Below are 21,126 nucleotides of genomic sequence, written 5' to 3' on the forward strand. Positions count from 1 at the left end.
TCTGTTGAATGGTCTCTTTAGTCTGTGCCTGTGTGTCCATATTGAATTTGACTTTTGGGAGGATTTGTTGAGGGGGGACAAGTCCAGGACTGGTTTCCACCCTCTGGAGACCTTAGGAATCAACAGGCAGCCATTACAACAGGGGCCCAGGTTTGAGAGTTACAGTATCACCCCTATGAGGAGTAGGTGCAGTATCTCTTTCATTAACCCTCTTGTGATTGCACCTATTTGCGCTTACTTTTGTCTGAAAACATACCGTAAGGGAGATAACTCCGTAATTTTAAAACAGTCATGTTATTTAAAATTCATTTTAAATGAGAGGAAAGGAAACTGTTCTTGAAAAAAAAAAGTTTTTATGTTGCATGATCTTGTTATATGACAAGTTTAACTCACTTGCTGCCATTGTCCGCATATGCGGATGTCGTCGGAAAAAGCGTTTGATGCCAATGTCCGCATATGCGGATTTGGATTTTGAAAAGTCGCGCTGTTGGAGTGACGTGTTGGATACGAAACTCAAAAGCAGAACTGATTCTTAAGTTATCTCCGGCCAACTTTTCATTCACACACACAGCGTGTGTGCAGTGACACGCTTATTAGCAGACGACAATGAAGCATACCCTCGGTCAGCTCTGCAAGTTGTTTGACAAGATGGCGTCGCGTCGAAGTGTTCGACACGGTAGGAGAGGTCAAACGCAACACAGCGTTGAAGCTGCTTTGGAAATGATCCAAACTGAAGGCTCCGATGTTGAAGGAGATAATGTTGTTCGTCGGACAGTGATTTTGAACCATATCCCGATGAACTAGAAATAGATTCGGCTGCTGAAGAGGGTGTTTACAGTGGAGAGGAAAGCGAGTCCTGACCATGTGCGAGCTGACCGACACTGACAACGAAATCACTGAGGAAACGGTCGACTTTGCTGGTGTTTTTACCAGTGATTGGACTGAAAATGGTGAGTGTGTATGTATTATATATATATATATATATATATATATATATATATATATATATATATATGTTTGTGTGTGTGTGTGTGTGAAAGAAAACAATGTCACATGCTCAGGTGTACAACTGTGTGTGTGTGTGTGTGTGATTGCATGCATATGTTTACTTATTTTCTGTTTTACTTGTTCATTTGTAGAACAAGGTGCTGTAGAAAATGACAGTAATAGTACTAATAGAATACTGATGATACTGTCATTATTGTTTGTAATATTGTAAAAAAAAAAAAAAAAAAAAAAAAAAAATCTAAAGTGGTTTTCTTTGACTACATGTAAAAAAAACTTACACATTATGCTTCCATTCACATAAATATTTAGAATAAACAAGGGAATAAGCAAACAAATAATTTAAACAACAATAAGAAGAAAGAGTCAGACCTGCATGATCATTTGTGTGTGTGTATGGTTGCAGGGCATGTTGCTGTGCTGAAGTGGCAGGACAAAACACCAGTTCATGTGCTGACAACAGTCATGCTGCCAACTACCATGGTCAGTGTGACAACACGACACCGTCCTGAAAGACAGAAGCCAGTTACAGTACAAGACTACATCACCAACATGGCTCGACCAGCTACTGCAAGTGCAAGGTCTGTGAAGACCTGTTCAAGCGCCACAACACACCAAAACACCAAACTGCCAACTGGTGTCCAAAATGTGGAGTTCCACTGTGTGTGAAGCTGTGCCCAGGACTCAACATCACCTGCCATGAGCTTTTTCACTCCAGACAAGACTATTGTCAGTGATAATACATCAGGTTTTTGTGTGCAGTGAACTCCCTTTTTTATGTAGAGACAATATTTTCTTTTGTGTGCGTGATTTTCAACTTTCTCCACCATCTGTTCATACTTCATTGCATGTACTAGGTCTTCAGTTCCTCAAATAGTGTTAGGATGTGATGAACATTTGTAAGCTGTTCAAGGACACTTGGTATGCCTTTCTGATGGGTGCAAAAATGCTACAAAATACACAAAAAAATGAATACCGTGATCAACAACAAGATGGTGTGTAAATAATTTTTTTTTTGCACAAATATGGAACAACATTCACTGAATACACATACTAAATTTCAATTCTCTGAGTGTTTATTTGTTTTTTTTGAGAATTTTTTTCCCATCCTATACAAACCCTGGGTTTTCAGGGATTCGCAAGGGCAAAAACTCTTGGCATGGAGTGAGTTAAAGTAGCACCCCCAAACCATTTTCTTGTTAAAAAAAAAAAAAAAAAATTCAATTACTGTTTTTGTTTTGTGCTGGTTATTTTTGTAGGAAGAAAACCGATGAATGAAACAATTCAAGTTTCATCTCATTATTAGAATAAAACGAGAAAAAAGAAAAAAGAATTTGTGGTTCACTGGAGGAGTTGAGCATGAAACTGTGCAAAGCAAAGGCCTTTGCACAGGTGGACTTTGCACAACACACAGCCATACACAGTTTGTACACCTCTTCCACTGGGGGCACGTCTTCCTTCCTTTTGGCTATGAACACATTTTTTTTTTCTGCCAGTCATTCTGTTCACTGCATGCTCTGCTGGATCTGAAATGGCTCTTCCAGCAAAAGACATCGGCTGCTGAACTTGTTGCTTGGTCACCACACTCCCCTTCAGTAAATCGTTGAAAAGACCAAGACGAAAATACAGTGGGTCATGGAACTTGCTGCTCCTTGGTTTTGGCTGTGTGCTGTTCTTGAAAATGATGAAGGCATTCAAAAATGCTGCTTCCATGAAGAACCAGAAGAGATACCTCCACCATTTTCCACACTGCCTTCCCAGACTGTAGTATCCCCGCATCTGGTCAAACAAGTTGACGCCACCCATGTTGTGGTTGTACGTTAGGATTGGCTGTGGGATGGCTTTCTCAATCCTGGGTCCTGCAGAACACACACACATGCACACGCACACGCACACACACACACACACACACACACATACACACACAAAAGAGTAAACAATCCTTTTGAGTATATGTGTATGCACACATGCATGTGTGTGTGTATATGTGAATATGTTACTGCTAAACTGACTTGAAATAAAGTGTGATCTGAAAAGAAATGAATGTTGTGATCTGAAAAGAAATGAATGTTATACGCACTGCAAAAATAAACTGCATAGACCTACCTCTTCCTTGCTGGCGCATGGCAGTTCCGATCTCGGGCTGAATTCCTGTAGACAGTACAGTGACAGTGTGCTTGTCCTGCCACACAGTTGCAGCCAGAGGCCCATCCTGTCATATCTGCACTTTGCCTGGCTTCATCCTCTGGCTCTTCTTTGTTATTTGGGTTAAGACGAGGTCGTTGGGCCAGCCATTGCAGTTCACCCTGCAGGTACCACAGGAGTAGGTCCTCTTCTGCAGCAACTCCTTCAGAAGGGTTGGGGAGGTGAAGAAATTGTTGAAAAAAAAATGGTGGTTCTTTCCCAGGTAATTTCTTCTAACTGTCATCACATGATAATAATAATAATAATAATAATAGTATTTATATAGTGCTGAATCTTGTGCAGAGACAAATCTAAGCGCTTTCACACCAGTCATTCACATGCACTCTAAAACTGAAGACAAGGAAGAGGTAGGGGAGGGAGGCTGTCTTGTGAAGAGGTGGGTTTTAAGGCCAGACTTGAAAGAGCTGAGTGTGGAGACTTGACAAAGCGAAAGAGGAAGTTTATTCGAAATACAAGGTCCAGAGACGGAGAAAGAACGGCGTCCAACAGTGGAGTGTTTGAATCTGGGTATGCGTAAACAGAGTGGATCCGAAGCCGATCATAGAGAGCGAGATGGAGTGTAGAGGTGAAGGCAGCCACAAAGATAGGAAGGGGCAGATTTGTGAATACATTTATAGCATAGAATGCTGATCTTATGCTTTATTGTGTGTGAGACAGGAAGCCAATGGAGATGTTGCAAAAAAGGAGTGATGTGCTCAGATCTTTTCTTTCTGAGGATGAGTCGGGCAGCAAAGTTTTGTATGCGCTGAAGGGACTGAATGGATGAAGCAGGCAAACCAGACAACAGGGAGTTACAGTAGTCAAGGCAAGAGAGAATGAGAGAAAGATGAGTCTAGATGTTGTGTCGGTGGACAGATATATCTGAATGGAACTGATGCATCGCAGTTGACAGTAGCAGGATTGACATGTCTGACTGATAAATTTTTGCATGGATAGTGTGTTGTCAAGGACAAGGTTCCTGACTGAGCTGGAAAGAGGGATGGATGTACTGCCAAGTTTGATTTTGTCAGCTGTGATGGAAGAGAGTTTTTATTTTCTTCCTATGATCATTGCTGATCACATGATGACCAAGTCCCCCTGTGGAAGGAATAGAAATAATAAATAACTGAGTCAGCACACATAGGTGCTTGTGCACTCACACTACACTTCACTACACACACAAATTTCACATACATAAGCAATTACACACACACACACACACACACAAGCAATTACACACACAAACAAAGCAATTACACACACACACACAATTAAAAAAAAAAAAAAAAAGGGGGGGGAGACTTGCCTTTGGCAGTGTGGCCAGTCTTGCCAGTGTAGACGTCAAGTCAAGGAGGTAGCCATTCCTTGGGTCACAGCAGCACCAAACCTTGATTCCCCATGGTGTTGGCTTTTGGCGAATGTATTGTTTGAAGTGGAGTCTTCCATTAACATCACCATTGCCTCATCAATGCTTATTTCTCTGTCTGGCTTGTAGTATTCAGGGAATGATATTTTCACAATATCCAGCAATGAATGAATTTTGAAGAGGGGTTGTACCCTGGTTGACCACAAGGAATGATTTTTGTACGGTCGTTCAGATGTATATATAGTCCGATTTTTGCATGGCGATTTTCGCTCATCAAGGTTGAAACTGATGACACATGTACTCTATCATCTGTGGACCAGTACATTCACTGCCTGAGAAGTTTGAGGATCCCCATCATGATCGCAATCGCAGTGTAAAGTTTTATTTCACTAGCGTTCATAGGGCGCCATTTGGTGTCAACTTTTCCTTTCATTTCCTGGATTTGTTCCACATAGTCATTAGAGGTTCTTTTCATTTGCCGAAGTTTGAAAGAACGACTCTGGCACAAGAAGATGAAAATAGTCCCGTGGTTGTGAATCAACTGGAAGCATGTGTTTTGGTCCTACATCTTCCCAAAATTCATTAACATTGATGTTTTGGAAAGCATCATACCACGCCCCATTAGGCTGTTGCTGAAAATCATCTTCCGAACTTTCGGACATTTCATTCATCATCTCAGTGATTTCGTTCCGGTCCATATCCAGGTCACTCTCGGCATCATTTGGCTGCACTTTTACGAAGTGTTTTGCAGTAAATCCTTCGGAATCCGATTCTTCTTCATCACTGTTTCCCACAATGGAACACCAGAAATTGAGGCCAGCCATTTTTGGGACGCCATTTCACTTGAAAACTTTAAAACTTTATATTTTCCAAACCACTGCACGGATCGACATGCGTTTTTTTTTTCAGCAGGAAGTGGAAGCTGTAGAAAAAAAGAAAATCATGTTCTCGCGAGATGTGGGTTCTCGTGGTAAACATGGCAGCCCCCCACAAATCGCCACGTGTCTACCGGGCTTCGGTGGGCACTGGATGTGAGGGCACAGTGATTTTTTCAAGGTGTCTGGTTGGCGCCGGATGTAAAAGAGGGTTAAGATGCTCTCCTGCTCCACACAGCTGGGCACATAAGGAGGAGGAGTGGGTCTCTAAGAGGGGGGCAGACCTCCGCCCAAGGCAGCATGCATCCAGACTCTAGCACTGACATGATCCAGTCGTTGAGTCCCAGTGTGTGCCACTGTTGTGCATGCCAGGACAGGCTTCCTACTTGTAGGGACTGGACAATTGATGGTGCTGAATAGAGGCCTGGTCATTGGGGGTGCTGCCTTCTGGCTATAGGCATGGCCAGTTGTCTTGGTTGGACATGAGTTGCATTAGTCTTCTGGCATTGATTCTAAGAATCTGGCATTTGGAGGGGCTCTGGGGGCAGGCCTCTTTAGCCGCAGTGAATCTTGACGCCCCTGGGAGGTGTGGGCTAAATACGATGCCACTTCTCTATTTGTCTCTGCCCTGTAGCTGACAAAATGGAGCGCGTACTGGCCGAAGAGGGACTGCTGCTGCACAGGGATGGACCACAAAGCAGCCCTCTCTAATGGATTGTTGGACAGCATCACGCAGAGCCAGCACAATGTTGAAGTGGAGGCTGGTAGCTGTGTCTGCGGCTTTAGGCATGGCCTACCCTATTGCCAAAGAGGTTTAACCTTGGGTTGCTTGAGAGGCCCGAAGAGTCAGAGGAAGGCGACCTCATGTCCTGATGAACAGGACGCTGCTTCCACAGTTCATAGGCCATGTGGAGGAAAGCTTCAAAGAATGTGTATGCCGTGGAAACCTCGAGGAGGCAACAGCGGGCCAGTCTGTCACACTCTGCTAACATTTCAAAGGAGAGATTAGCTGCGGTGGGGAAAGTACTGCGCTGTGTGACCAGCATCCTGTCCTGCGCGGAGGGCTCAGCTTCCATGTAGGTGCAGTGGTCCTGTGTGTGCAAGGACCACACCCCCATGGGTTGAGAATGACTTCTTACCTGCAGGAGGGATAGAAGAAGCACCCCTCGTGCCCTGACAGTGCATGCCGGCTTATTGAGTCACTCCTGTGCCATCTGTGGCACTTTCAAGCACTACTAGTTCTGGAGGTGGTGTCACATTGCCTGAGGAGGGCCAGGGGTGACAGTGTGGCTTGAGGGGCAGGTCCGAAGAAGACCGGCGGGCCGACTGCCCGGAACCGCCTGACATGTGCGGGCCTCCCCCAGCAGGGGAGACCAGCCAGAACTTACTTTTCAGAACTCTGCCACAAATTTCCCACTTTCCAAAGAATCTTCACTGACGGTTCCAAGTCAAGAGGACGGAGTTGCTGCATCTGTGTTCTGTCCCGCCTTTCCTGACCAGCCCTCAACGGAACACATCCTATCTGACAGCTCAGTGTACACTGTGGAGCTGACTGCACTGGTTCTGGCGGTAAAAATGGTTCTCTTCAAAACAAAAGAGATTCATGATCTTATCCAACTCCTTGTCAGCCCTGGAGGCGATCGCCTGCAGGAATCTGACTCATCCCAGACTGCTGGAATTTTACGAAGCTTTTACTCTCGTAACGAAGAAAAGATACGAGGTTGTGTTGGCCTGGGTTCCTGGACATGTTGGCATTTGTGGTAAAGAAAGAATTATCGAGATCCTTCATACCATACACAGACATGAAGCAGAAGGTGAACACTTATGTTAAGGATCTTTGGCAAGAGGAGTGGAACACCCAGACAACAAGCTATTCCAGATCCGTCCAGACCTAAAAGAGACCCTCCCTTTGGGGGTGAAGAACAGAGAGGAAGAGTCTGTGCTGTGCAGACTGCATGCGGGGCACACTCTTTTTACTCACTCTTGTTGAAGGGGGAAGAGGCCCATTGATGTATTCCCTGTGATGAGCCTCTCACCTTGACTGTTGGGATCTGCATGACATTAGACACAGACATTACACGGTGGTTTCTTTGAAGACCTTGTTTTGTGATGTCCCTCCATGGGCGCTGATGGACTTCTTGAAAGAAGTGAACATTTTTAATCAGATTTGAAGGTTTTAAACTGTGGAAGTTTTTTTTATCTTTGAGTGGAAAGTTTAAAGTGGTGACTCGTTTTGATTGTTTTTTACCCTTTTAGTAGGTATTAACGTGGCAATAGCTTGAGATGGCCTTAGTGGTCGGCGAGGCTCTAAGCACCATAATTTCATTTCATTTCATTTAATGGGAAAGCCCACATAGCAGGTAGCCATTCACCCAGAATCCCTTCCCATAGAGACACTGGGGTGGCTCCTCCCGAAACCTGGAGGGGGTCAGGTTGGTGTTCTCTTGACCCTCTCCCGGGAGGGTCACTACCTTGTCGTGGTTGGGAGGCTTAGTGGCCAGTGATCGAGCGAGCTATGTCGGCGGGGGCATCAGTGCTTCTTGGGGTTTTGCTGCTCTGGTCCCAGGTCTTAATTGTCAGCCTACATAGCCATCGTAGCTGTTCAGGCTGAATAAGTGGTGGTTTTTGTACTGATGCCCCTGATCGGGCTTCCCATGCCGAACAGGTCGTGAGTGAGGCCCAAACTAAATGTGACCCACTGTCCCTTTCGCTATTCTCTATTCTTCTTTTTACCGCCTCTTTTCTGTCCTCAGCTCCCCATCAAGCCTTCTTTTCCACATTCTTTTTTTCTCTGCGGCCTTCTTTAGGCCCGCCGTGTTTGCCGTGCGGCGCGACCTGTGATGGAGGGGAATGAGATCCTGGGGATTGAGAGAGCACGCTGCTCTCAACACATCCCTTTGGCTCGGACCTCTCCTAAGACAGGCGGCACACATTGGCCCGTGTGTGTCAGTCACCCCTTCGTGGGGCTGAGTCAAGACTGGCAGTTTAGTGGCTAACGAAGGTAACCCCCGTAGTGCTCGGTTCTCTGTCCCCGGGAGCTGGGCATGATCGGGGGGGAACACGTTGGAGCTAGGCTGTTGGTCGTATATCCCTCCCGAAACCTGGAAGGGGTCAAGCTGGTGTTCCCTTGACCCTGGCCCCTAAGTTGGACCCCATGGTGGGTGGGTAAGGGAGGGATGAATTTACATTTTTCTCAACATGAATTCCAAAAAATTACACCCCCCTAACTTTGGAAAAAGACAACGACAAGGAACAGACGACTCAGACTCAGATTCGGAGGTCGTTCAGACCTCTGGATTTTGGCCGTCATGGCTTGTGATGGAGGGCGCTGATGACGACAAGCCCTTGTCGGCTCTCAGCCCCTTCGCTATCCAGAAGGGCTTTCAGTGTCTGGCGGGATCACTGAAATCCATCAAGAGACTGAGGAGCGGAGCATTTTTAGTGCAGACAGAGTCAAAAAGGCAGACACAGCTCCTTCTCAAGGCGACCACTTTTGTGGATAGGGCGGTGAAGGTTTCCCCTCACAAAGGTCTCAACTGCTCAAAGGGGGTCATCAGATGCCCGGAGTTGAAAGGTGTGTCTGAGGCTGAAATCAAGAGCGAGCTGTCCTCTCAGGGAGTGACCGACGTGTACAGGGTGACGGTGAGGAAGGGGTCGGACAGAATCCCGACCAACACTTTCTTCCTCGCCTTCTGCTGCCCGGATGTCCCCAAGGACATTCGGGTCGGATACCTGATGGTTAGTGTAAGCCTGTACGTGCCGTCCCCTCTAAGATGCTTCAAATGCCAGAAATTTGGACACGTGAGAGACCGATGCAAGGAGGAAGAGGCGTGTGGCACCTGTTCAAAGGCGGCGCACCAGGGCGATTGCGTTAGTCCAGCCCGGTGTGCGAACTGCAGAGGTGGCCACCCGTCCTCATCGAAAGACTGCCCCGCCTGGAAAAAAGAAAAACAAATCCAGAAGGTCAAGACAGAAAAGAAGATATCCTTCTTTGAGGCAAAGAAACAGGTGGAGGCCGCGTCGCCTAAGGCGTCTTACGCCTCTGTCGTCAGACCCAGGACGGTGGACGTCGCGGTCCAGACGACGTCCACAGGGACGCAGATGGACGACTTACCCACCTCGTCGGAACCGTTGGCCTTGGGTGGAGGCGCCGTGTCCACCCCTTCCCATCCTGTGCGGCAGTCCTCAGGGGCTGCTGGGCAGGAGCGGAAAACCTCGGGCGGAGGCACGTTGTCCGCCTCCCGCCCCACCCCACCCCCCAGCACCCCTCGCCCCGCCTCTCGTCTGCCTGGCCCTCGGGCTGGCGGAAGTGGCCGGAAACCCCCCGTACCTCCAAAACTCAAGGAGGGGAGGGTTGCGGCCTCGGCGGGATCGGGAAGGGCCGAGGTCATGGATATTCCGACTTGGTCGGAATCCGAAAAATTAATTTCTAAAAATAAGTACTCCATCCTGGCCGACCTTGAGCCACCGCAAGCAGAGGAGCAGGGGGTAGCTATGGAATAGGCTGCTGCTTTATTTTTTTTTTAACCTTTTTAATGGCAGTGATCCACTGGAACATCCAGGGTTTCTACGCCAATTTTCAGGAACTCCAGCTGCTTTGTCGTGCTTTGAAACCTTCAGTGCTGGCGCTGCAGGAGACTCTGCAAAGAGATGGCAAGGTTTTATCTCTCTCTGGTTTTAACTCCGTTTTTAAACCCGCTCAACCGAAGCAAGAGGGATTGATGGGAGGTGTCGCTCTTTTTATTCACAAGTCCCTTTTATACAGTACAGTTCTTTTAAGCACCCCTTTACAGGCGGTGGCAGTCAGAGTCACACTTGAGAAAACCATCACTGTCTGCTCTCTCTACCTTCCACCTTCCGTCCGTGTTCTGAGGCAGGACCTCATGAACCTGGTCGACCAGCTCCCACGTCTGTTTTTACTGTTGGGCGACTTCAATGGACACTCCCCGCTCTGGGGAAGTGAGATGACATCAGCCCGAGGTCTTCTCTTGGAAAACCTTCTTTCCGATATGGACTTGTGCTGTCTTAACGACAAGTCTCCCACTTACCTTCATCTGTCCTCTGGAAAGCTCTCGTGTTCAGATCTGTCGGTCTGCGATCCATCGTTGGTCCTGGACTACGAGTGGAAAGTGCACGACGATCTGCACGGGAGTGACCACTTTCCTGTCGTCCTCCGCCCCACAGATGGAGAAGGTAGGTCGGTCCGCGGCCACTGTGGCTGTGGTTAACAGCGCAGTCCAGACCCATAATTTGACCATTTTCAACTCGCTCGTTTCACTAACAAACTTAATTAAATGACACCAATCTTATACTGGAATAAAGTTCATTCTTTCATCTATCTTCCTGTGGTATTTGTTTTTATCATTCGAGTCAAACTGGTATGTGCCGGGCGTTCAAACACAATGGGTGTCGCGTCGATTTTTACTGTGGTGACAGATTCCGCCGTGCTTGCCGCGCGAGCTGAATATCATGTGTGTCACTCGATCGCTTCGAGCTGCATTGATTGGCCATGTATAAATTTAGAAACTATGTCACTGGAAAGCCAGGATTCTCACGTTTTGATTGGCTAGAAATTTGTTGGGGTTTTCACAGGAAGTCGATCTGAAAGTCGCAGCGAAAGTGTGAGACTGATGTTTGCGACCCTATAACATACGAACGAGTGTTTCAAATCACGAGCAAATTACAAGAAAAGAAAGTTTAAACTATGCACTTTCAAGTGCAATTCATGGCTTTGTTATAAAGAAAGAGTCTCGAACGCGCTTTGGAAGAAAAATGAGTGACCGATTTCGGATCCCGCAGCGCAGCTCGACCATGGCGGCGATCGAAGGAGCCTCCGTCTACTCGTCATCATCGTTTGAAGAATGGAAAACACGCCAACTTACAGGTTTGTAAGAAGCACAATTTTTTCAATTTGTTTATTTTGAAAATAAATATAAGTAGTATTTTTTTTTTTTTTTTTGGGTTTGGATGAATCCTAACAACTTTGCTTCAGCAGTGTTGATGTGTAACTGGGAACAGTAACGCTTCGTCAGTCACATTATTTTTTAGCACAATTATGATCTTTTATTCGAAAATTTACCGCGATCGACAGCTGTATCTAGAAGATGAAGTGTCAGATTATTCAGTAATTTTTTGTTGTACAAGGGTTTTGAGTTAGTGAGAGCGGATTGATGGTTTAATATTGTGACCGACGTCGGACAGCATGGGAACACGTGTATCTTTCCACTTCTGTTCTGATCGTCAAACGCCAAGACAATTTCACGCGTCTGTGTGTGTGTGTGTGCATGCGTGCGTGCGTGTGCGCATTAGTATGTATCTTATATGCTAAGTGTGTATGCACAGAGTTAGTGTCTGTTGAACTGATGTAGCATGCATACATGAGGTTGCCTGAGTATGGATTAGTTAGTGTGTGTGTGTGTGTGTGTGTGTAAATGATGTAAAGAATAAATAACTTACATGATTAGTAAACATGGAATAAGTTTAAGATATGTTGTTACATAACACATCACTTTAAGTGAAACCATTACAGTGGAGTAGTAATGAAATTAGTAGATCATGTATCAGTGCACATTCATCACACACTCACACACACACACACACACATATAAATGATATATGTGCAAAAGCATCCATGAAATGAAAAAAAAAGTATTTTAAAGCATTAGAGCTGTCTCAAATTTCATGCCTGTGTATTTCAGATGATGATCAGTATAAAGCCTTAAGGGCGACTGTTGCACACAGTGGACGAGGAAGACCACCATCAGCACCCAAGGTTCCATTCAACAACAAACTCTTGATGCAGTTAAATATGTTCAGCAAGAAAACAAAACCTGGGGGGAAATGGAACATTTTCTACACAAATTGTTCCCAGAGTGTAACTTTCCACATGTGGTGTCAATAGTTGAGCGCACTGTTAAGGAATTCAGCAAGTGTGAAACGATCAGTGGTGCTGAATGTTTTTTACAAGAAAGGAAAGATTCATGCATCTTCCCTGGCCCCTCCTGTCAGAAGTTTGGAATTACACGTGCAGATCTTTTGAAAGGAACTGTAGAGGACTGTGAGGCTTAACTCAGTTGTCCTATTGGTCTTGTGTCTGAAGTATGTCACTTAGCTAGGATATTGAGGATAAAGGATGCAACATTGCATAAATGACACCTGGTCAGACATTTGCCACCAACCCAACAGCTCAAATTAAAACTGGGGAGGCTCAGAGCAGAAGAGGCTCGCCTGCGTAAAAACAGAAGTAAACCAGGGGGAGAGAGTGCACTTCAAGATTTTTTAGAACTTCCTTTTGAAAGTGCAGTGGTCTTCAGAGATAGCAGGAAGAAGCAAAAAACTGTCAAACAGCTACCTCCTACTTCAGACCCAGAGCCAGCATGCAGCAAAGAAAAAAAAATGAGGACATTATCACACAGGAACTAAGAACAACGACAGAGGAGGTGTCATTTCTTAAAGCAAAACTGAGTGAAAAAGAAAGGGAACTGCAAATTAAGGATGCTGAAATGACTGGACTTCTGTTATGTCAAATATGCATATTTACAATTACTCTGGTGATATCTAACAGCATAGTATCATCATGATTGTAAAAAACTTGCTCATTTGTTACTAAAAACCATATACTTTGTGACTGTTTTCATTGTTATTTGCATTTCTGATAGCATTAAGTCTTCCAAAAAACTGTATTCTACATGCTTTTCTGAACATGCACATATCTGAAATGTTTTTGTAGCAATGAAAACTTTTTGAGATATCAACATTATAAGTCGGCATGTTATCACTGTGAAATCGGGCCATTCGACACTTGACAAAACTGAATATTTTGCTATTTTGGAGGCACTGTCTCTCTCTAAGCATGTTCTTGAGTAGGCCAGAAAAAATTCAGCATAAACTAGGTATTGGTGGTACCAAGTACAGCAAAGAACAATGTGGTAAGTCTTCATCTTAAAATTTTATGACAGTCTAAAAATAGCAATTTGTTAAATCTGTCAAAACGCGTCATTTTTGCACATTTTCAGATGCCGTTTTCTTAAAAACTACTGGGTATAATGCAATGGAAATTTGCATGTGAACTTAGTTTTTTATGTTCTTTCCAATGGTGTAATTAGTTTTTAGATATGTTGAAGTTGCAAATTTAAGTGGTCCTACCTAGAGAAGGTGACTCTCTGCCTGACCGCCTGAACTATGACAAAGCAGACTGGAGTTTTTTTACCAAGAAGATAAGAGCGGAGCTGCAGGAAGAAACAGTATTGAAAAGCAAGGACCCTGCTGACACTCTGACTCGGATCGTTTTAGATTGCGCCAAAGCAGCAGTCCCATCGTCTACCTCCAAGCTTCAGGTGCCTAGAACGCCCTGGTTCAACGCGGAATGTCGGGAGGCCCGTAAGTCTCGGAAGAGAGCGCAGCAACGCGTCTTTCGGAGACCGGAGACCGATGGCGTTCAAACCCATCAACAGCTGAGGGCGAAAGCCAGGTATGTTTTTAAAAAGAGCCAGAGGAAGTCATGGAGAGATTTTTGCTCTTCCTTAACCTCCAACACACCCAAGAAGAAAGTGTGGAGGGTTTAAAAAAGAATTAAGGGCAAAAACGTATGCCCAACCTTTCATCATCTTAAACTTTCAGATGCTCTGGTCACAGAGAAGAAAGCAGTTGCCAATTTGCTTGCCTCCACAATTGAACAGAACTCGAGATCTGCTAACAAATCTGCTCGGTTTCTTAAAACCAAAAACCTGTCAGAAAAAACATCATGTAACTTCTTTTCCGACAACACAGAGAATTACAACCTTCCTTTCACAATGAATGAACTTAAATCTGCCCTTCAGACCTGTACGGATTCCTGTCCAGGAATGGACGAGGTCCATTATAAACTCTTAAAGCACCTTCCCCAAACCTGTCTGGACACCCTGCTTAAAGTTTATAACCACATCTGGGTCACAGGCTTTTTTCCACCCTCCTGGCGGAAAGCCCTCATAATCCCGCTGCCGAAACCGGGAAAAGACCCCTCGAACCCCTCCAACTACCGCCCAATTGCACTGACCAGCTGCATCTGCAAACTGATGGAGAAGATGGTCAACGGTAGACTGATGTGGAAACTAGAGACCGATGGCCTTCTGGCGAAAGAACAGTGCGGTTTCCGCAAGCATCGCTCTACCGTTGACCATCTGGTTCGTCTGGAAACCACTGTAAGAAATGCCTTTGTAAACAAACATGTGGTGGCCATATTTTTTGACTTGGAGAAAGCTTACGATACCACGTGGAAATTTGGTATTCTCTCGGACTTGCACAAGCTCGGCTTCCGAGGACACCTGCCTCAGTTCATCCACAATTTTTTACAAGACAGACAATTCCAGGTGAGACTCGGCACCACCCTGTCCGACATTCACGAGCAGGAGCTGGGTGTCCCGCAAGGGAGCATCCTGTCGCCGGCTCTTTTCAGCATCAAAATTAATGACATCGTTCAATCCGTTCAGAGGGGATCGGACAGCTCGCTGTTCGTGGACGATTTTGCCTTATATGCAACTGGCAGCATGTACACCAGCATCCAGCGACGGCTTCAGCTCTGCGTCAACAAAATCCAGTGTTGGCCAGAGGAGAATGGCTTCACATTTTCGTCCTCCAAAACTGAATGCATCCATTTTCATAATTTTCGCCAGTTCTATCCGGACCCTGAAGTCCGTCTGGGAACATCCACCATCCCGGCGGTCAAGGAAGCCAGATTTTTAGGCGTCGTCTTCGATCAGAAGCTGAACTTCCTCAGCCACATTAAACAGCTGAAAGTATCTTGCCAAAAAGCCCTTAACATCATCCGAGTTGTGGCACACACGAACTGGGGTGCTGATAAGAGAACTCTCTTGCACCTCTACAGAGCCCTGGTCCGGTCCAAACTGGATTATGGAAGTGTGGTATACGGCTCGGCCAGACCGTCCTATCTGAAACTGTTGGACCCTGTACACCACCAAGGGCTCCGTCTCAGCTTAGGTGCTTTCCGCACCACCCCTGTGCACAGCCTGTACGCAGAGGCGGGGGAACCGCCTCTCTCCAACCGCAGATTGAAGCTGACCCTGAATTATTATTTGAAATTGTTTTCGGAACCTACAAACCCTGCTTACGACGCTGTATTCAACAACCCTTTCGATAAGAAATTTACAGACAACCCAAACTGCATACCTCCTCTCGGTCTCCGCATTCAGCCGCACTTGGAAAATGCCGAGCTGGATGTCGGTGGCATCTCGGATTTCTCTAAGTTCCCTGACAGCCCTCCGTGGACCTTTACAACACCTGAGGTCCGATTCGATCTGGCCTCGTACCGTAAGGACACCACCAGTTCTCTGGCCTACAGAACCTACTTTTCGGAACTGTGCCACAAATTCCCCACTTTTCAAAGCATCTTCACTGACGGTTCCAAGTCAGAGGACGGAGTCGCCGCATCTGCGTTCTGTCCCGCCTTTCCTGACCGGCCCTCAATGGAACACATCCTGTCTGACAGCTCGGTGTACACTGCGGAACTGACCGCACTGGTTCTGGGGTTAAAAATGGTTCTCTCTTCGAAACAGAAGAGATTCATGATCTTTTCCGACTCCTTGTCAGCCCTGGAGGCGATCGCCTGCAGGAATATCACTCATCCCAAACTGCTGGAATTTTATGAAACTTTTACTCTCGCAACGAAGAAAGGATACGAGGTTGTGTTGGCCTGGGTTCCCGGACATGTTGGCATTCGTGGTATCGAAAGGGCGGACCTGCTGGCCAGGAACGCTGTAAAGAAAGAATTGTCCAGATCCTTGGTACCCTATACAGACATGAAGCGGAAGGTGAACACTTACGTTAAGGATCTTTGGCAAGAGGAGTGGAACACCCAGACGGACAACAAGCACTTCCAGATCCGTCCGGACCTAAAAGAGACCCTCCCTTCGGGGGCACACTTTTTTTACTCATTCTTACTTGTTGAAGGGGGAGGAGGCCCCTCGATGCATTCCCTGTGACAAGCCTCTCACCGTGAAACACGTGCTCCTTGACTGTTGGGATCTGCATGACGTTAGACGCAGACATTACACGGCGGTTTCTTTGAAGACTTTGTTTCGTGATGTCCCTCCATGGGCGCTGATGGACTTCTTAAAAGAAGTGAACCTTTTTAACCAGATTTGAAGGTTTTAAACTATGGAAGTTTTTTTAAAACTTTGGAGTGGAAAGTTTTAAGTGGTGACTCGTTTTAATTGGTTGTTTTTTAATCCTTGTAGTAGTTATTGATGCGGCGATAGCCTTGAGATGGCCTTAGTGGTCGGCGAGGCTCTAAGCACCATAATTTCATTTCATTTCATTTCATTTCCTTGACTGTTGAGATCTGCATGACGTTAGACGCAGACATTACACGGCGGTTTCTTTGAAGACTTTGTTTCGTGATGTCCCTCCATGGGCGCTGATGGACTTCTTAAAAGAAGTGAACATTTTTAACCAGATTTGAAGGTTTTAAACTATGGAAGTTTTTTTTAACTTTGGAGTGGAAAGTTTGAAGTGGTGACTCATTTTAATTGGTTGTTTTTTTTTTAATCCTTGTAGTAGTTATTGACGCGGCGATAGACTTGAGATGGCCTTAGTGGTTGGCGAGGCTCTAAGCACCATAATTTCATTTCCTTAGGGAAGCAGAAAATAGAGAAGGATGGAGGAAGTTTGTTGACAGGTTATCTGTGGTTCCCCAACAGTCATACAGGTTAAGGGACAAGTAAAGATATTTTTTTTTAAGTATGCATCTCAAGTGAGTCTTGAAGGCCTTGGCTGTCTTGTAAGGAATTGTTTTTCTTTAATGAACACCCTTATTCAGTATTCTTAAAATAGAAGAAAGATCAAAAAGGATAAAAATCAATGGAAAGGGTTGGAGAGTATATGAAATCTTGTGAAGGTTGATTGGAAAGAAGATGCACATATATGATATATGCTTAACCCTTTCACTGCCAGGGAAATAAGATTTCAGTGAAATCTATTTGCCAGGGTTCTTGTTTTTGGAGAAAGACCCATAAAAGTTTATATTTTCTGAAAGGTAAATGAATAAAGAATACAAAACATAATGTTTTCCCATTTTATATATTTTCAGTGACATGCTGTTGTTTTGAAATCAGTGTTGTTGTTTTTTTCACATTTTCAACTTTTTCATTACAAACATTAGTCAGGTAATTTGCACTCAAATATATTTTCTGGACAAATACCTGCACACACAACTTTTTCCAGAACAACCACAGTAATTTATTTATTTATTTATTTATTTTTTTAAAGAGACAGATACACAATGTATTGTGACTTCTCCAAGTGATAACACAGATGTGAGGCCACGGCCCCTCAGTCTCCACCCCCCTCCTCTTCACCCCTCTCACACGGTCACTTTATCCAGTTCTCATCAGACTGCATTGGCAGAGTGCCAAGAAAATCACTCACCCTGTGTCCTGCTAATAATTCAGTCACTTTCTGTCATCTGCTACAGTTGTGCAGCCAGCATCACTCACTGATAGATAGTTGTATCTTGGCCGGTCTCTTCATTGCTCCCTTTATTTTCTATCAAATCGTCCAATAAAAGTTCATCACGGTCTTCTTCTTCAAATTTACGCTTCCATTCTTTCTGAGCATCACCTAAAGAAAGCAATCTTGGTTGATTTAGTGCACCACAATCGCATGTCTTGAGCACAGTGTCCAACATTTTGTTGAGCGAGTGAGGAGAGGAGCCAGGCAAACACTGCGGCAGTAACCCAACCAAAATGTTCAAATAAAGGACTGCCTCATGACGTAGACGGGGTTTCTAGCTATGAATAGAATCTAGAAAGATTACCCAAGCTAAAGCTACCAATATTTTTGTCAACGGACTCAAACCAGGGAAACGTCTGAATATTTCGATGATGAGTTATCTCATGATTGTGGCAGTGAAGCATACATGCTTGTGCTGACAAGTTATCTCGTCATATAGGCAGCCTAGGGGTTAGAGGTGTGATGGTTGAAAAATGTTGAAGATCAAGAGGCTGATATATAAACTGCCCTTGCTTGGGGCATGTATGTTGCAGGGTGGATTGTTGACAGCAGTGGTGACTACAACCTGGCTTTCCCCATCGCTGGAGGATTCATCATGATGTCAGGAATCATCATCTTCTTCTTGTACATCATCCGACTGTGTGACCGCTTCTGTCAATATTGCTGCGTTCACCAGAGTCTTTGGCGTAGACAGACAGAGGATGGTGCTGGCAGCAGCAGCAAGAACAACAATGATGCTGTAGTTTGGATCAGCGGGCCTCCTGCAGCTGGTCAGACAGTAGTCTGAACTCTTGAGTGGTATGGAAAAGTGACTGTTTTATAGTGGCTGGAACCAGTGGGACTGTGAAAAATAAGTCAGGACTTAGGCCATAGGAAGGGAATACTGAAGGTATCAGTATAATGCAAGATGAGATTAAAGAAAGGTTTTGATGAACCCTCCCTTTGTTAAGTTTGAAGACATAGTTAAATGTACAGTTCCCTTCCCTTTGTTAGGAGTCTGAAGGCTTGGTTAGACTAAGAGGGTGGTCGTGGAGAGGGTGGGGGGGCACTTTACTTTTCTTTTTATGCTTTTCGGCGCTGTTGCAGAATTGGTTAAGCAGTGGACCTCATCCTGTGTTCACTAGTGATCAGGGTTTGAGCCCCTGTCTCGGCTTGGTGTTGTGTCCTTGGGAAAGGCGTTTTAATCTGATCTTCTTCTCTCCAGTCAGGCGTGAATGGGTACCTGACTTTAGTAAAGTTAAATTGTCAGGAGAGGAGAGAATTGGGCCCTACCTTCATATGCTGAACACCAGATATGAAATCATTGCCCTTATGGCTTTTTAGAGTTTATTGTATCTTTGACCACCCCACCCTCCCCACCCCCCACCCTCTCAACAGAGGACAGCAGGTAAGAGTTGTTAACAACAGTTGTATACTGTATGTATATTGTATATTTACTCACCAAGCAAGATTTTGACAGATTGAATCCTTTTAACACCAACAGTATATGACATTTTTTCTCTTCAGATTAGCCAGAAATATTTATTTTACATGGGTTTGAGATGTGGAAAGGAACATTCACGTTTTGGTTAATGTTAGTATTTTGTATACACATGCCACTGCCATTCGGTTGTTGAACTGCCTGACCTTTCTCTGCTACTTTACTTACATTGTTGTTTTTACTTTCAAGGTGATCACTTGATTTATCTTTGTTGTTAAATGTTAAGGTCTAATATTCTTTTTTCTTTTTTTTAAGTTACGTTGAAATGATATATTCTGTAAACGCTTGGGGTCAGTTATAAGTTTGTATCTTAAAATTAATTTTTCAGATCATTTGTATAGATATTTTTAAGATCGTTTGTATAGATATACTATCATGCACACAGACACTTTTCTTCTTCTCTCTACTCTGTGAAGAGTTATTGGGCTGCCACTCAGAACTGTTCACCAGATTCCTCCAGGTCTGTCAGTTGTAGCAAAGCCATTAGTCTTGTTAGTTGGCACCAACGTAGGTTTCTTTTCTTAACTGAGGTTGGCAGATCATCATAAGGTCTAATGTGCAGCTTGATTTTATGGTTTGTTGCACTTGTTTAGTGTATCTGATGTTAAGTATCTTGTGATAACACCTCATTTACCTAATTTCCATGGCTTGAATTCTTATTTCCAAATCCCCCTTGAGGTTCCATGTCTTGCATGCATGCAGGAAGATGGAACATACCAGTGCACACAAGAATCTAAGCTTGTGTTTCACAGAGATGTTGCTGTCCTTTCACATAGGTTTCAGTCTGGACACTGCTGTTGTTGTCTTTGCTTCCTTTAAGAGGATTTCTGGTTTGGACCCTTCATTGCTGGTGATAGATCCCAGATAGGTGAACTGTTGAGCAGTTCTTAGCTTCTGTCCCCAGACAATTATGTTAGTAATGGTAGTATTGTGTCTGGCCATCAGCTTGGTCTTTTCAGTGCTGATTTCAATGCCATATCTTGTAGATCTTTCATCATTTTTTTTAACAAGCTTGGCTAGTTATTGCTCACTACCTGCCAAGCCACTGATGTTATTTGCGAAGCAAGGCTCACGATGGTTCTTCCTCCAGTGCTGACTGTGCTGATATCATCTTAAAGCGTGTCAGGCATGATGTGTTCCAGGAATATGTTGAACACCATTGGAGACCGAAGGCAGTTCTGATGGGATTCCAACACATTCACATACAGATCTTGACATCCATCATAAATGCAGTATACTGTTATCTTTTTCAATAAAAATTATGCATATATTCACCTGTGTTGCGATAAGTTATGTCACTCAGTGTGTAACTTGTATTTTCTCTTTTTATCACAACAGATTTCTCTGTATGAAATTCTGGCTGCTCTCCCCAGGGAGAGCACATCGCTACACTACAGCGCCACCCATTTTTTATATATTTTCTCCTGGGTGCAGTTTTATTTGTTTTTCCTATTGAATGTTTCTACAAAATTTTTGCCAGGAACAACCGTTTTTGTTGCCATGGGTTCTTTTACGTGCGCTAAGTGCATGCTGCACACGGGACTTCGGTTTATCGTCTCATCCGAATGACTAGCGTCCAGACCACCGCTCAAGGTCTAGTGGAGGGGGAGAAAATATTGGTGGCTGAGCCATGATTCGAACCAGTGCGCTCAGATTCTCTCGTTTCCTAGGCGGAGGCGTTACCTCTTGGCCATCACTCCACTTAACTTTGA

General features: G+C 44.7%; 2 protein-coding genes across 3 annotated transcripts in view; one reads left to right on the plus strand and one right to left on the minus strand.

Moving 5' to 3' along the window:
- LOC143282576 (monocarboxylate transporter 9-like) overlaps positions 1-20,684 on the plus strand; it is a 53,069-nt gene extending 32,385 nt beyond the window's left edge. For both annotated transcript variants that reach the window (XM_076588267.1, XM_076588268.1), the window contains exon 4: positions 18,468-20,684. In XM_076588267.1, coding sequence (XP_076444382.1) covers positions 18,468-18,721 — 254 coding nt within the window. In that variant the 3' untranslated portion in view covers positions 18,722-20,684. The remainder of the gene's footprint in view (positions 1-18,467) is intronic.
- LOC143290429 (uncharacterized) lies at positions 1,222-4,361 on the minus strand. Its single transcript, XM_076599860.1, has 2 exons — positions 3,243-4,361; positions 1,222-3,058 (listed from the first exon to the last, which is right to left on the minus strand). Exons 1-2 carry the CDS (start codon positions 3,521-3,523, stop codon positions 2,347-2,349), a joined length of 993 nt encoding a protein of 330 aa, XP_076455975.1. The 5' UTR covers positions 3,524-4,361; the 3' UTR covers positions 1,222-2,346.
- Positions 20,685-21,126: the final 442 nt, after the last annotated feature.

The sequence above is a fragment of the Babylonia areolata genome, chromosome 1 (genome assembly GCF_041734735.1).
Source record: "Babylonia areolata isolate BAREFJ2019XMU chromosome 1, ASM4173473v1, whole genome shotgun sequence".
Lineage (NCBI taxonomy): Eukaryota > Metazoa > Mollusca > Gastropoda > Neogastropoda > Buccinidae > Babylonia > Babylonia areolata.

Bases quoted from the DNA above. Each gene is read 5' to 3' on its own strand.
- LOC143290429 (XM_076599860.1), bottom strand. From the start codon at position 3,523: ATGACTGGTGTGAAAGCGCTTAGATTTGTCTCTGCACAAGATTCAGCA. The intron at 3,059-3,242 runs GCCAGGCAAAGT...ATTTCTTTTCAG, and splicing joins AAGAAGAGCCAGAGGATGAA to ATCACAACATTCATTTCTTT.